The 16,878-nt window shown below is 33.9% G+C and overlaps 1 protein-coding gene across 1 annotated transcript; it reads right to left on the bottom strand.

Annotated features, from left to right (window-relative positions):
* Positions 1 to 3,316: 3,316 nt before the first annotated feature.
* LOC125670805 (uncharacterized) lies at positions 3,317 to 14,249 on the bottom strand. Its single transcript, XM_048906193.2, has 5 exons — positions 14,106 to 14,249; positions 11,314 to 11,349; positions 8,999 to 9,145; positions 8,502 to 8,656; positions 3,317 to 6,709 (listed from the first exon to the last, which is right to left on the bottom strand). Exons 1-5 carry the CDS (start codon positions 14,191 to 14,193, stop codon positions 6,605 to 6,607), a joined length of 531 nt encoding a protein of 176 aa, XP_048762150.1. The 5' UTR covers positions 14,194 to 14,249; the 3' UTR covers positions 3,317 to 6,604.
* Positions 14,250 to 16,878: the final 2,629 nt, after the last annotated feature.

Below are 16,878 nucleotides of genomic sequence, written 5' to 3'. Positions count from 1 at the left end.
CATCAGTTAAGAACTAATGATATCATTAAGATCATCCAATTGAAGAGAGTAATAATTAATTTAATTATTGCACACATTATTGAATTGATGTGGGCATGAACTGAAGGGATTTGTACATTAATTAAATTATTGCTTTCTTCAATTGAATTATGGCATATGCATCAATTCTATTGTGGATATCATTAATTCTAAATTATTTGAAAAGAGCAAAATTTCAATTATCAATCAATTCAACAGAATAATTAAGCTATCAATAATTCAATTACACTGTAATGCACGCACCTCAGAATAAAAGATATCAAATGAATTCATATATCTTCAAATAATTAAAGATATCTTCAATTATTTGAGGGTATATACATGTATGTTGATTTGGGATTCCATACATTAAGAAGCATTGAGTATTCTGATGGGCAAGTGCCCTGGGGTCATCCCAATCCCCAGCATTATTTTTTACTATTCAGATAGAGATTCCAACCCTTGAAGCAAATATATTCTTGTTGCACATGACACAATGCATTGAAAACCTCATTTGCCCTTCAAGATGAAAAAGATAATTCCAAAAACTTATTGCACATCTAAAGGACATCACCAATCATCTCCCAAATGGTGATTTGGCTACTGCATGCGTAAATTGTGAGAGGGGTTCTGGGAATTGGTATAATATATTTAGTTGAAAAAATGTCATTTCTTAACCCCCCAGGATGAAATAAAAAAAATTCCGAAACTTTATTACACATCTACAGGACACCATCCATCATATTCCAAAAGATTGGTTTTTACTTAAAGGGAGAGTTTGAGTGACAGGTGGAACACGTTGACAACAATATACACAAACTTTTTTTTAGAAAGTCAGTTTAATGAAGTCAAGTGTAGAATTGTAAACATACCCTAATGATCCACTCATTCCACATATCTCCATGTACATAGAAAAGTTTCTAAACAAGAATATTTAGCATGTACTAGAATTAAAATTATCTCCCTTTATGGTACATCACATGTCAAATGATTAAAGACTGGTGTGTGTGTGTAGAGAGAACTATAAATAAATTTCACGCTATGTAACATGTTGCGCTGTCGATTATCAACTGAGAGGATACACGTTTCAACTTGCACCCTTCCCTGCATGCTTGCCAACGATTCTCTAATGTTACATTAGATGCTTGTTCTCGGTCTCTCAATTCTGTCCACAACTAAACATTGTAACCATGAATAGGCACCAAACACCATAGTACTGTAATGTAAAGGCATTAAAAGGCCCACTGAAAGTACAGGAATGCACAACCACAGACAGAAATGGTGAACAAGTCGTCCAGAGAAGAGTAATACAAAGGACAAAACCCGGGGTTTATTTCTTGTCCTCAGTGATATAACATGAACAACTGGGGATAATTGTTATAATCACTGGAGAATGTTCCAGGGCAAAGAAAAAAAAATAAAGGATCTGGTTCAGTTGCATTCACAAACTACTAATGGGACCCCCCCCCCCCCCCCTCTCTTTCTCTCTCTGAACCACCTTCATGATAAGAATTCCCAATGCAACAATAAAACAGTGGTTGACTTTAGTAAATTTAACTACAAAAAGACAAGAGATACCAACGTTTAATAAATTATGAATATTGTTTTACTGCACTAATATTTCCTGAAGGCAGAAATATTAATTTGAGCAAGATTGCTATGTGTAGCCATATGTCCCCAGCCGCTGCAAAAAAGTTGAAGCACAAAAGTCCCACAACACCTGTAAAATTTGTCGAATCAAAATGGCACAATAGGATCAACTACATATAGTATATAACACACACATAAAATTTGAAAAAAAATCCGTTGCGTGGTTTCGTCGGAGTTGTATCCACAAAGTGTCCCTGTTATGTAGCATGTACAAATCCAACAAAGTCCTATAACTCCTGTAAAATTTGTCAAATCAAAATGCCATGGCAATATGATGAACTACATATGGTGATTAACAACGGTTACTACAAGATTTTAACAAAATCTGTTGAGTAATTTCGGAGGAGTTGCATCCACAAAGGGACGGACGGACACAGACCTGTATATCTATGTTCCCTTCTATGTTGCGGCAGGGGACAAAAATACAACATACAAAAGCAGTGTCATTGCATCAGAGTTCCAAGACTGCCCAGCTGTGGTTTTAAGGAAGGACTTTTATATTTTGTATATAGATTCTTTTTTGACAAGACTTTGTGACACAATGGTGTTTGACCTCGACCTTAAAGTTTGACTTAGTTCTAAAAACCTGATCTATTCAATGTGTCCCAAATTATTTTAAGGTACATCTTTCATACATAGATTCTTTATTGCAAGATCTTGTTATTCCATGGTGTTTGACCTACTTTTAAAAAAGCTGACCTAATCAATATCTCCTAAACTGTTCTTACTTTGTATATAGATTTCTTATGGCAGAGATCTTTCCATACCATGATCTTTGACCTTAGCCTTATCCAAAACAGCAAGGTCAAATTAGTCACAATTGGTTTTGAGGCATCCCATGTGTATTCATTTCAGTTATATCATGACCCTTTGGGGCTAGGTTGGGTCATAATAGGGGGTCAAAATTTCTCGTGGGAATAAGGATTGAAAAAAATATTTTAAAAAATCAGGGCCAAAGTGACTCAGGTGAGGGATGTGGCCCATGGGCCTCTCCTTTAATACTTAGGTTGTGTAAACACCTCACCGTAATTTTAACATTTCATATGTATTCTCTCTTGGAGGGGGACATGGACCTATATTTGAATAACATTAAATCCTCTTCTTCCAGTTAACACTTTGTTTGGTTCCATGTAATTGGTGCAGAGGTTGTCGAGAAGCCGAAAATGTGAAAAGTTTAGGCCAAACAAACACTAGATAAAATTTGATTCGAAAAGCTCAATGAACCTTCAGCTCAGGTGAGCTAAAATGTGGGTGATGTTGATCATGGCATGTAGTTTTTCCATAAAGACGGTATAGAACAAGTTTCAATTCAACCAGTGAAAGCAATATTAAGGGAGAACATGCAGTGCAGAAAACCTGGACAGACATTACCACATCATGTATCAGACTAAAGACGGATGCAGAATTTGGTAACTAGACATGCAACTGATTGGGAGATCTAGAAACATGAAGTGGGGATACCCCATCAAAATGAGATGTTCATATACCAACACACACATTCTAATAAAATAAGATGTTCACATACCAACACACACATCCTAATTTTGATCTGGAAATCTCGAGCTTTTGACTCAACTGAGTCAAGTAAGTTAACAGTTCATTTTAATCTAATGCTCATAAACATGCAAAAATAAACTTTTGAAAAAGGTTTGCTGTTTTCAAACTTTATTCTACAATCTATGCAAAAATGGAAAAACTAAACAAGTAAGAGATCATCATAGATTACAATGCTCACCCAAATCACACTCATCATACATGTATACTTGTAATCTTTATTTTCATGTTTATTTTCAAGTTTTAAATTTCTCTTCAGACCAAAAAAAAAAAAAAAAAAAAAAACCTGAAGAAATTAAAACAGCAGAGAAAATTATATGAACATGAAACCTGTGAATTGAACACTGTGAAAATAGATTTTGATAAGAAATCATGAAAATAACCAGGAGTGAATTTAAAGCTGTACATCCAGTATGTTTGCATAATGTTAAACCTAATTGTGGTCTGCTTGATCCCAGGAATTTCACAAATTTACTTCTGAAAATTTTACAGATCAAATACACTCACTGTAACCTGCTATCAAGACCAATCCCTGGCCCCGGGGTCAAACAAAACTGAATCTATGCTAGTCAATGGATGCCTGAATACTAATTCAACAATTTTTGCAATACTTGATCTTGAAGCATATTTTGTAAAGATCAATCATTTTCCGTTTTTCTTTATAATTCTATACCAAACCCCAATTATAATAATGACCCCACTCTGAAAACTGCTTTAAAACAAAATGAATATACACTATAAACACATATCAATTTGACAGATTGTACACTTGTTCTTGAAAATTATATTTTCATAGGTTTATCCTATGAAAAAGGTGAATTAAATCCTAAAAACCATACAGAATTGAAATCCAGGCAAACATAGACCCCTGGAAACACCATAGGATGCCTAGGGGGAGTAAGCATCCCCTGTTGTCCTGTCACACCCATCATGAGCCCTCTGTCTAAATCAGGTAAACAGAAATTATATATTCCTATGTATAACTTTAAACTCTTTGTCCCTTCCATGGCCATGCATATCATGGTTTGAACAAATTTGAATCTTCATTTTACATATATATCAGAAAAGTTTTTCAAGCAAGTTTTGGCTTTTTGATCAAGTCATTTGGGAGGGATTGATTTTTTTAAACATGCCATTCTATTGCCAATTATCTCCTGTTGGAGGAGGGCTTGCTGCAGAACTGTAGTTCTCAAGCAAAAAATAAACACCTCTGGTATACCCTATTCTTTTCCCCAGAAAGCTACAGTTCTTCATTTGAATAAATATGAATCTCCTTCAACCAAGGATATTCTGTGTCATGTTTGGTTTAATAAAAAATGGGAAGAGTGGACAAGAACAGATGATGGACTAATTTTGATCAGAAAAGCTCAGTTGAGTCTACAACATAAGTGAGCTAAAAAGTTTATTGTAGAATTATATATCACAGCAGAGATGTAAATATACTATATAAAAATATATGTAATGAATACAATATAACACACAGAATCAAGAGAGTACACACAATATGCAAAATAAATACAATCAGATAAGCATAAGTTAAAAATATTTATGTATCATTACATTTTCATAAAGAGGTCAATTCACAAGCAGTACACAAAACAACTGTTCCAAGGCATATGTGTTACCTCGAATGGCATTCGTCATTGCTATTCATATTTCAATTATTATCCATGTTCATCTGAAATAGGCCTAATCATTATTAAGGGAAAAGATTAAAAGACTCTAAAACTCTTCCAAAATTTTCTGTTTAATTCATAATCTTTTGAAAAAATATTGCAATAATACACAATCTAACCGTTATACTGCAACGGTTAGAGAAATTTTAATTAAATTGCGATATCACACAGATTGTATACATTTTTAAATACTGCAATATAGTTAACATATTTGAAATTCACTGCAAGGAAACTACATTTCTCTAAATTTCTACCTCTTTGTGCATGTTAACGGTGCATTCAAGGAACACTGAATAACCTAAAACTAACAAAACGAATAACCCCCACTGGACACACCTAACACTGGGTGTATTTAAACACCCTATCCTTTCTAAATAATCCCCGATGTAACCATGTAAAGCTACAATACTCATTTTGCAAAATTATTGCTCAAACCCAAATTTTACACTCCCAATGCTTTTTTACACCCTTGCAATATCGTGAATTATTGGACACAAACACCAAATCAAAGACACCTTTGTTTTAAATCTTCAAAACTATGGTAATAGATTTAATTTAAAATGCCTTGAACAGAGCACCTGTAGCCATGGATGAGTTTTGTTATAACATTTGTGATAAGTTAGGAAAAGACCAAAATACAATCCTTACCCTGAGTCGCCAAAGCACAAAATGTAGGTCGGATGCAGGAACCATGATTTAGAATATAAGCATCCCATGATGTGTGAATATGAGAAAGTTTTGTTTGCATTGCACTTTTCTGATGGTGAGAATGGATCTAAATGCTGTCCTTGATCCTGTCATTGAAGCACAAATGTACCTCAGCTGCAGCAGTTTGTTTGATTTGTACTTCTATGTCGTAAGGAGAGAAACACACCTAAATGCATCTCCTGTAACAGACATGACAATTCCAACCCCCCCCCCCTCCCCCCCCCCCCCCCCTCCCTTCAACCCTAACTTTGTAGTTGAAGTTAAAGGACTATGTACAATAAAGGCCTTTTTGGACCCCCTGTCAAAATCAAAATTTCAAAGTTTTAAAGAAAGACTAAATCTTCTTGTATTTCCTAAACCAGACCATATCCAATACAGTTGCATATAATTTGTCTTTGATGTTTACAGTCATTTAGAAAAGATCACATTAAAAAAAAAAAGATGCAAATTTTCAATCTTACTCAAATTTAATCCAAATGCTATTTTTCGTGACAATTTTTGTTTTAGAAAATATAGAGTGCAGATATTTTGATATCACATGTACGTACTGGAAGGGTAAATCTATGGTGCAAATAAAAAAGTTTGTCCAAGCATGCACTCTATGTTTTCTAGAAGAGAGACTACATGAAAATAGCAATTTTATGTAAAACAAAAAAACAAAAAAAAAAACAAAGAAACACCACATAAAAATGATGACAAAACATCCATGTTATGATGCCACAATTCTGATTCTATGTCCTCTTGATAGAAGTGAGAATAACAAAATTTGCATTCAGATTCTTGCACAAAATACACCAAGTTTTAATTTTGAAGTGATGCATTTCAAAACAAATTATTTTCCTACCATTTCTTAAAAAGCGTAATTTTTAACCCCTTTCTCTTTTTAAATTTTGTGCAATACACATAAAGAAATATCACAGAAGTTAAATGGTACTATTTCTATCAAATTCATCTATGGAATTTTCTCTCTCCAAAATTTCGTTCAGTGTCTTGTGTTTCTACAGTTCTTCGTGTGTCTGCTTGGAAGGTCTCACCATCTTCACATTCTCCCCTGGTATGACATCAAAAGTATCTGTTTCCCTGTTATATACAATTCCTCCCTGCTACAAACGTTAAAAAAAAATAAAATCATTGTAAACAAATGTTTTATCATACAAATCATGGATTCTTTCACTCTTTTCCTTCTGACAATGTGGTGGCAGTAATCATGTGGTGTCATATACTCGCAAGAGGGTCATGGGGAATATCGCTTACCAGAGCAGTTTTTTTCCCCATGTAAACTTTTAAGTCTATTGCCACTGTCTTGGTGTGACGTAACTTCAATCTTCATGAGGATTATTGCAAATAAATTGAACAAGATGAATTTTTGAAACATTAAGTTCTGCCTTTATCAATATATAGCTTATTACAACTTTCTATTAAATTGTATAATTCAAAAGTTATGATTAAAGCGAAAATTGCAAACAGTATGCTCCCATTCAAGGGCATAAAATTTGTTTCCTTTTAGTTTTTGAAAAGAATATTCATCTATAAGATGATTTTTCATATCTAGACTTAAAACATTATTTTGTAATTTTTGTGATCCCACTTTTGCCTTTAGGGTCATGGTTTAGATATATTAAACTTCATGGGGATGATTGCAATATTACAGACCCTGAAATGCATTCCAAGCATTCAAAAGGCAGAATCACTTCCAGTAAGGGATCAATGGGACTGACCCCTAGAAATGACTAGGAAATATTTTGATCAATATTATAATAAAGAAAATAATTGTTTCTATGTTTAAATGATTCCATTAATTTAAAGATCTATATCCATTCCCTTAAGGGATCTGTGGGGCTGAACCTCAAAATGTATATCTATAGTATCATATCTCAAATTTCCAATATTTGATGAACTGGGCCCAATTTTTGGTATGCAGTGGTAGAATTTGAGATTGTTAACAATTTTGCTTCAGCAAGTCATCGCAAAATGTTTACAGACATTAGTGATATGATACTTCATCTGTTTTTATCTTAGAATCGACAGTATATTATTATAGATAACATACACTCATAATCAAAATAAAGTAGCACTTTATAATAAAATATTTTAAGTCCATTCATGGGTCCAAATTAGGTCCACACAATACATATTCCTCTCAACCAGGTGAGATAAATTAATAAATTAACTAAGAAGAATTGTTTCAGCACACTAAAACTGATGCCTCCCCTTCCATTGTCCAAATTTTTAAAAAACATTTTTCAGGGATCATCTTTAAAGTGGAAAATTTAGAATTACGGTACATAACAGTCAAACTTAGAATTACGGTACATAACAGTCAAACTTAGAATTACGGTACATAACAGTCAAACTTAGAATTACAGTACATAACAGTCAAACTTAGAATTACGGTACATAACAGTCAAACTTATAATTACGGTACATAACAGTCAAACTTAGAATTACGGTACATAACAGTCAAACTTAGAATTACAGTACATAACAGTCAAACTTAGAATTATGGTACATAACAGTCACCTATATGTATATGTGCTTCAAACAAGGAATAGTGTTGTGAACATATGATAGCAAATTAAACTGGCCGACATACTAAATATCAAAGGCCTATGTCGAGAAACAAAAACGTTATGGTCCAAAAAAAAAAAATGCCCCTAAAATTCTATTATTAGACCTTTACATAAAAGATCAAGGTCAAAGGTCATAAAAAATGATATGCAACATACTGTCTTATCATGGTATACACACATACCAAACATCAAAGGCCTAACTGTTATGGTCGGGACAAAGACAAACCTTGTATGAGAAGTGGAAGAAGAAGAATTCACACTAAAACAATATTTCCCCTTTCTGGGATTAGTAACTTCTGCATTTACATAGAAATATATTGTGTACTTTTGGCTTATCCTTGAAATTGTCTATGCCACCAGGGCAAGATTTGGTGACTTCACTGCAGATTGTTTGAACTATATCCAAGTAGGAGTGGCCTTGACGACTCTTGGCATTGTAGTAATTAACTAAGGTAGCTTCTATAGCTGTGCCGTTGTTCTCTACAACAAAATAATGTACTTGTATACACAAACAACAAACATAAAGCAACAACATTTGATGTAAACCTTTGCTGTTTTATCACCTTCATTCAATTGTTTGTTTCAGTGTTTACTACTTTGATTTATACTTTAATTAAATCCTTTGACAAAAAATTATTTCCTTTATCAAAATGTACCATATTGAAAACAATAAATCATGACTCCAGTATTGTAATATATATCATATTGCTATAAGGCATACAACTGCAGTCCAAGCTGAAAAAAAATATTTCATTTTCATCAGCTGTAAAGGTGTTTTCAATTTTGTTAGTAGAACACACTATCTATAAAACATGTACATACTCATCATCAATTTGCAGGACTCTTCAATGACTGATGGTGTGATTTCATAATGTTTGAAGTTTTCTTTCTTGCAGACAGTTGACATCAATTTAGGAACTCGTTTGCTGATTGGATCATTGGTCGTATGCTTCAGAACCCTTGATAACTCTAAATGACAATTGTTTTATCATGTAAAGATAAGGTTTAAATGAAAATATTGTTTCTTCCCCCTTTTCAACTTACCCAGAGAAAATGCCCAGACTTAAATTCAATTGCCGCTTTTCTCAAGTAAGTCATTTCTTATTTCAAACTACAAAAATTTATTGAAATTTGTGTTTAGTGCAACTGACTCATAATTTTTAGTAAGGTCTATCAAACTGAAAGTCTCTGTTGGGACTGCAACTCTACTACCATATATACTTGAATTTAAGTTGGTTTTTTGGGGGGAGTCAAATTTTGATTCTGAAGTCTCACTTATTGCTGCATATTACTCAGTGCTGAAGTTTTTTCTTGCAGCACAACTCATGATATTTGATGGAATGTTTAATGCATTCAAGTCAGTTTAATCAGTAACAGTCAATAAGAGTGATAGTTTAAATGGCAAAATAACAATACTGAATTCTGTACTGTACTTGCCATTATGGTGTTATTAACTAATCAATTAATTCATTAATCAGTAACTGTCAATAAGAGTGATAGTTTAAAAGGCAAAATAACAATACCGAATACTTGCCACTATGGTGTTATTAATGAAAATGTATTTAATTCATCATTTCATGTTTATCAAAGTCAATACACAGAATTTTCGTACAAACATCTCATGAAGAATGAGCCTGATCTATAATGTACATCAGTATTTTGTTTTATTTAAATCAAAGTATGACAACAGCGTACTAGATATTCACTACATATTATCAAAGAATTGTATTCTATGCCTTAAAAGTTTACGTACAGTACAGCGAAAAACTGCCTAATCCAACACCTGTGTAATTCGTTTTTCACTGGGCATTCTGACCCATATTTTCATTCTCAATTTCATATTTTCATTGTTTTTTCTGACACATGCAATGTAAAAAAATATTTGTCTCCCAGTGCATGTTGGATTAGACAGGTTTCTCTGTAATTACACTCAACCTGCTCAGTATCAAACAACATCCACTTATTTGACCAGATTTGACCAGATTGATGGCTTGAATTGGACATGGGTCACCGGCTTTTAATCATTTATTTATTCGGTGTATTTAACTTGAGGTTATTGGTAATAAAGAACAAGTTTAACATTCAGAAAATATATACAACAAACATACAAAACTTTTGCTAGAAAAATGGTATTAAAAGTTCTACTTATAAAAGGTTCAATGTCAAATTCCTAAAAATGTTCTCTTAAAAACAATAACAGACTTCTATATGTGGGTAATGACTTATAAGTTATTAATTAATGGTAGTGAAGAATTGAAGAATTAATGATTGACACAAATGTTGTCATCTGTATGGGTGTCTTTAAAATAATAATAAAATAAGCAATAAAATCCTTAAGATGTACAAGAATTCTAATTCAACCAGAAACGTTTAAAGTCAAATCAGCATTTGCTATGAAGTTAAGATCTCTAATTGAGAATTAATACAACATTCCGATAAGTGATTTCATGCTATTTTCTATGCACTAATTCTCCTTCGCAAAGTCTCAACAATACCATTCCTAAATTGCAATACATGTGACTTGTGATTTTCCCAAAGTTCTCAATCTCTAAAGCAGGTAAAGTTCCAGATTTTCCTGCAGTAAAACTCCCATTCTCTTGAATTTAAATCTTGCAGTGAAATCCAGGTCACATGAAGCATATTAGTTAGAATTTCATTGTTTATAACTCATAGACAGAGGGATGATTATCATGGTTACTCCAAAACCCTTCTCCCTTTGTTTGCAAGGAAATAAATATCTCAGAACAATACTCTGAATACTGGGTGCACAGGTCTCAAAAATGGTAATGGATGGGTATATGCTTATAGTGATGAGTTAGGGAAGAACAATTTTGATTTGTTATTAAACATAATTCGTTATATCCAATAAGTTTATATTTTAAAACTACAGGTAACGAAAATCACTTTGCTGTATACGTGAATTCATTATAAGTGTGTTTGCTGTAACCATGTTTTACTGTATATAAGATGTCCTCATTAAATCCATAGCATCAAAGTAAATCTTCATAGAAAGAACACCTATGGACAGATATGATGATTCCAACACCATCCCACCCTTGAACATCATTTGTATAACTAACATGGAGAAAAATACATTGATTGATCTTCAAGAGAAATACTCAGTCTTTGATGTATACCTTTCACAGTGGCTTGGCACCCCGCACAAAGGCCCGCTGGAAAAAAGAATCTGTACATTAATAACGTTCTGTTCAAGCAACATAAAACCAGATAATATAGATGAAGGATTGAACTTTCAATCACAAAAAACTAATAATTTTATATTACATTATGCTGGGTGAATATAGATGTTGATAAAGGCTTACTTTTGAAAGATTTACATCATGAATTCTATAATAAATTTGTTACAGTGTATCATAATGTGTTTTCTTTTCAGCTTATTTGAGCTGTAAGCTCAAGTGAGCTTTCCTAAACAAGTTAGACCAATAAGTATGATTTTTTTTTAAAAATTTTTTTTATTACATCTCTTTGAGAATTTTCACTCATATAGAGATGTCACAAGTTGTTATAGATGAAGTGCCCTATAGCAATGAGGGTTCTTTATCATGCCAATGCCTGCCATATAACACAGGACCTCAGATTTTTTGATCTCAACCAAAGACCCCTGACTCTCACTTCAAAATGCCAAGCATTTGGAAAAGGATCAGTAATCACCTACTTTTTCATCTTAGGTTTGAAACAGTACAAAAGCAGCTCAAACCCACATAACTTCCCAGTCATAAATGAACGCTCTAACCCAGAGTCACTGTGACTGATCTGTTTATCTGTCATGTGATGTCTGTTGTCTATCAACTTAACCTGGTTTTGTTTTATTTGTTAGCATAGTCTTTTACATCCCATTCAAGAGACATCAGAGCACTGAGCCATAGCAGTGAAGGTTCTTTATTATAACAGGGAATTCCGATTTAAAAGTCTTATCTGAAAGATCTGTCACTCTGTCATTTCTACATGTATATCGCCATGTGTTTGGTGAAGGTGCAGTCAAACAGCATATTTTCTTTTACATTTTAGGTTCAACACTGCCAAGGTCTGAGCATGCAGGGCTTAATCCTAAAACCTCCTAGTTAATTTGTTTGTTTTACATCTCGTAGAGAATCTTTCACTCATATCAAGACATCACCAGTTGTAGGTGAAGAACCACAAATTTAGACCTATGCTTAGCGCTTACGGTCATAGCAGTGAGGTTTCTTTAACCTGCCTGCCACAACATGAAACATCCATTTTTAAGGTCTGAATGACCAGGCTGTGATTTTCACTTCTAAATGCCAAAATACTAAAGCCTATTGGTAATTTATCTTCTTTAGAGGAAATATCAAGGCAACATATTAGGGACCTCATTGTATTCAAGCTTTATAAATGATATATCCCTTGTGTTGATAGTGATTGTACACCGATTCCATACACAGGTGACAATATACACTCTTTGATCACTCCAATCCATATCATGTTGTTAGTGTTATTCATGAAAAATTTGGTAATGTTTTTGAATACTGTACATCATGAAGCACAATATATATTGCTCAGTCCACCAAATAGTTTTTCTTTGTTTGTGTTTGTTTTGCAACATTCAAGTTACCTAAGGTTTGTTTGTTTGTTTTTGCAATATTCAAGTTTACCTAAGGATATATATTTAAAAACCCTCAAACTTTAAAAGAATTGTTTGATTGGTTTATGTTTTTTGGTTGTTGTTTTTAATCCCTTGGATTTTTTTCTACCCAAGGATAAATATTGAAAAATTACCCCCAACTTTAAAAGAATTGTACACAAAATCAACACTAAGTAGACAGAAAATTTTAAAAGTAAATTCTGGATGGTTTTCACCCAAATACAATATCCAGGGGAAAAAATAGCCTTCTTACAAAAATGTACTAAACTGTAAGTGTTCATGCTACTGCTTTTGTTACATATACAAACCAATAGTATTAGTTGGCAACGAAATTGACATAAACTTTTAGATCTAATTAGTTTCAATGAAACTGTTGTACAAACATCTTGGATCAATATCAATAAAACATTGTATCGTCGACTGACCAGTTTCGGTGACCTTAGTGATAAACAGCAATTTTCTCATTAATCACTTGGATTAAATAAATAGATGATGCACCTACCTTTAAAGTAATTAAATTCCTTTACTTTCATCCAAAAATTCCAAATTCATTGGTACGTTAATTGAATATATTTTTGTAACAAAAAACATGTCACTTTGTGGTCCTAAAACGGTGATGTCACCTATTTCGGTGACCATTGTAAAAATAGGTTTGCCAAAAGTTTGTAACTGTTTTTAAAACGTATATACAAGAGGAATGTGCAACTAAACGTCAATGAATAAAATAACAGTGTAGAATTCTAGACTTTTGGTATACTTTATATTAATTTGAAGGTTTGCTTGAAAAAGTAATAAGTAAATGGGCATATTTTGGGGGTGCTCGTGTTGATTTTTTGCATACGCTCCTTCTAGTAGTTCATTTTCAGAAAAAAAATTGAATACGTACTCTATATATGTTTGCAAACACTACGGCGAAATTGATGACGCAATCTACACCCGGAAACGACAACGCGCACACGTAAACAAAAGGTTATCAGTCACCGAAATAGGGCAGTCGACGATACATAGTGCCGAAACGGCTTAGTGCCGAAAAGTGTCGGTGCTGAAAAATACTGAAGATTAAAGCCGAACCAAATCCCCCCAATATTACTACAGAGGCTAAACATAGACCAATGTTATAGTAAGTGACTATGGATAAAGAGTCACTTTCAGAAAATATTCGAAAAGTCAGGTTTTCATGAGTTGTTAATGTAAACAAATGCCGCCATTTTGACGTCAGCTACGAATCCACAATCTGATATGGCGATCAAACCGATATCAAAGTATTATTTGTCTAGTTACATGTTACAAAAAGAAGACACTTGCCTGGTGTAAGTTTTGTTTCCTTGTCTGCAGTTTTCGCAGAAACTAAGTACAAGAAAATGACGTACACGAAGAACTTGTAAAACCCCATCTTTTTATCCTACAAATCGTCAAATGCCGGAAGCTGAGGATTACCGAGTATGCATTCACCCCGGGTTGTTTCGTACCTAGTACGAATTAGTGGTTTTGCTCTAGGATGTTTTGCCCCATAAATAGAAAGTAATGAAAAATTCATTGCTTTTGGAAATAATATTGAGAAGCCTTTCTGTACATTGCAACTTTCTAGAATATCGATAATTTGTAAACGATGTGACTATGGAAACGAGGGTGATATTTATATTCGATCTTTCCTATCCCCGGGCCCTCGATAGGGTAGGAAAGGCTGAATATTAATAACCCCCTCGTTTCCACAGAAATTATGATTTGGGGGACATCGATTTACCTTAACAAGAGGAATTAGGCCTGCCAAGGACCAAGTTGTTTCATATAATATACATCATATACACGTGCATGGTATACGGGTTTGGTTTTTTGTAAGTACGTGTATGAGGTATATCTAGAGCTCTTCCTTGGGACAATATTGAAATAGACTTAATTTTTGTCCAGAAAGCTGCAGGTAGGCCTAACAGCTCTGCAACTACGAATTATATATACCGGTATGCAAAAGTATTGGGGGGGGGGGGTATTAGAAATTACTATATAAAGTGACGAGTTTGTTGCCAACAAAGGGGATGATTTTAATCAGATCAAGAACTACAAGGGACAATTTCAAGTATTCAGACATCTGATTGTAAGACATGTGTAGACACTTGTAAGTTGTGATTCCCAGGCCGAGGATAACATGGTTTGCACATGTCCGCATTCGATAAGCTTGACAAGAGAATATGTGGGAACATTCTTTGAAAATAGTTTTTCTCAAGAATCATATGGGTATACAAATTGTAAAATTAATATGCATTCAACTTTATGTAATGTGGATTTCAATTTGTTCACAACATGAGCCCTTGAAGTAGGGTAAGGTCGGGGCCACATTATGGTTAAATTACATTAAAGTTTTACTAAAAAATATGTAGTAAAAACCTCTAAAAATTCTCTCGAGAACAATAATTTTTTCCCCTTCCAAACAACTGATATTAAGCCAGTCGGTTAATCTTTTTTTTAGAAAAGATATTTCAACATCACACAAAGGCAGTTGAAAGTAATACATGACCTCCCTTTTCAACGACACAAACTAGTAAATTACAGTGGCTTCCATTCAAATCGATCATTATATTCTGACTACAGATAGTTTCATGCTTAAAACTGGCAACTTCAACTCAAATTTGTGTGATCTATATAGAAAAGAACAATTTATCATTTGTTGTGGCAACTTGTGGGATCCCCCCCCCCCCCTTTTGTCCAACCTTTTCTTGAGAACAATAATTGATAGTACAATTTGTCAATTTACTATAATCTCGTGGGGATCCGGGTTAGAATAGGTCCTCAGTACACCTTGCTTGTCGTAAATTGTGACTAAATGTGGCGGTCCTTCGGATGAGACCGCAAAAACCGAGGTCCCATGTCACAGTAGGTGTGGCACGATAAAGGTCCCTCCCTGCTTAAAGGCTATAAGCGCCGAGCATAGGGCTAAATTTTGCAGCCCTTCACCGGCAATGGTGACGTCTCCATATGAGTGAAATATTCTCGAAAGGGACGTTAAACAATATTCAATTAATCATATTGATATGTAAACCTTCTAATGTAGTGTAGATTTAAGCTGAAGTCCGACTTTCGTCACATTTAACCCTTTTTTGCACAAATGTTATGATTCTTCAAGTAGTGTTCTTTATTCGCGATTATCTACTGCTTTGGCGTCATTTCAGTCTCCAAAAGTTAGCAGCATCATTATTTGCTCGAGCTAGTCTTCGTTCTCTGTAGATTTACAAGGGAATTGTGGGAAACCGACCAATGGTCAAAGCAGAAGTCACTTAAGGAGGTACTCTACATCGTCATAATGGCTGACTTCATTTTAAAACATGGATGAAAATGCAAATATCAGCAAATATTCGTTTCAAAAACCATCGCTTAGCTGAGTAGCTCAGTAGGACAGCATGTCGACCAAACTGAACTGTAGGTCGCGGATTTGAGTTCAGCAGGAGTTTAATTTTTTTCTTTCAAATTGCTTCTTACTAAATTGCATTTTTGACTAAATAAAGTAAATTTGAAAGTTTTCAATTTCAAAATATTGTACATATCCTCCACCTCAAATTCCTCTGGTGTAGCATACATCCTTAATCATGCCCATGTCCAAGTGCGTAAACATGATAAATTTTCGTTAAGATCGAGACAAGCTGTTTACAGAAGTGGATGAAAATCAGATGGAATGAGGTCTCTGTAGTATAAGAAAATAACTATTATGATAAAAATATTAACACTTCAAAAAAGTTGTTTGAAATTAGCATGGAACGTCTCGTGTTTCAGAATCCCTATGGGGTGGGTAAAAACTTTGTAAAATGATGCAATTTTTTATATTAATTTCAATAACTTGTTGCATGCATTAAATTTGCATGGAAAGACATTGAACGTTCATATTTGGTACAGAAGTTGATTATGAACAGAAGTCTGACCTGAGCCAACTGGTCGTTTGACCTAGAACTATGTCTACTCTAAAGAAAACTTTGTCCAGGCCTTGCTTTCCTAATGGAGAAATATTGGAAAAATAAATGTCGCCGGTAAAACTGCGACCGTTAAATCAGCATTCAACGTTACAAACAACGGATGAGTGGACAGTTATTCC

The sequence above is a fragment of the Ostrea edulis genome, chromosome 4, assembly GCF_947568905.1.
Source record: "Ostrea edulis chromosome 4, xbOstEdul1.1, whole genome shotgun sequence".
Classification (NCBI taxonomy): domain Eukaryota; kingdom Metazoa; phylum Mollusca; class Bivalvia; order Ostreida; family Ostreidae; genus Ostrea; species Ostrea edulis.
This window is presented reverse-complemented; position numbering and strand designations above follow the sequence as displayed.

Bases quoted from the DNA above. Each gene is read 5' to 3' on its own strand.
- LOC125670805 (XM_048906193.2), bottom strand. From the start codon at position 14,193: ATGGGGTTTTACAAGTTCTTCGTGTACGTCATTTTCTTGTACTTAGTT. The intron at 8,657-8,998 runs GTATGTACATGT...ATTTTGTTGTAG, and splicing joins GTCCTGCAAATTGATGATGA to AGAACAACGGCACAGCTATA. The intron at 6,710-8,501 runs GTACACAATATA...TAACGTTTGTAG, and splicing joins ATTTCAAGGATAAGCCAAAA to CAGGGAGGAATTGTATATAA.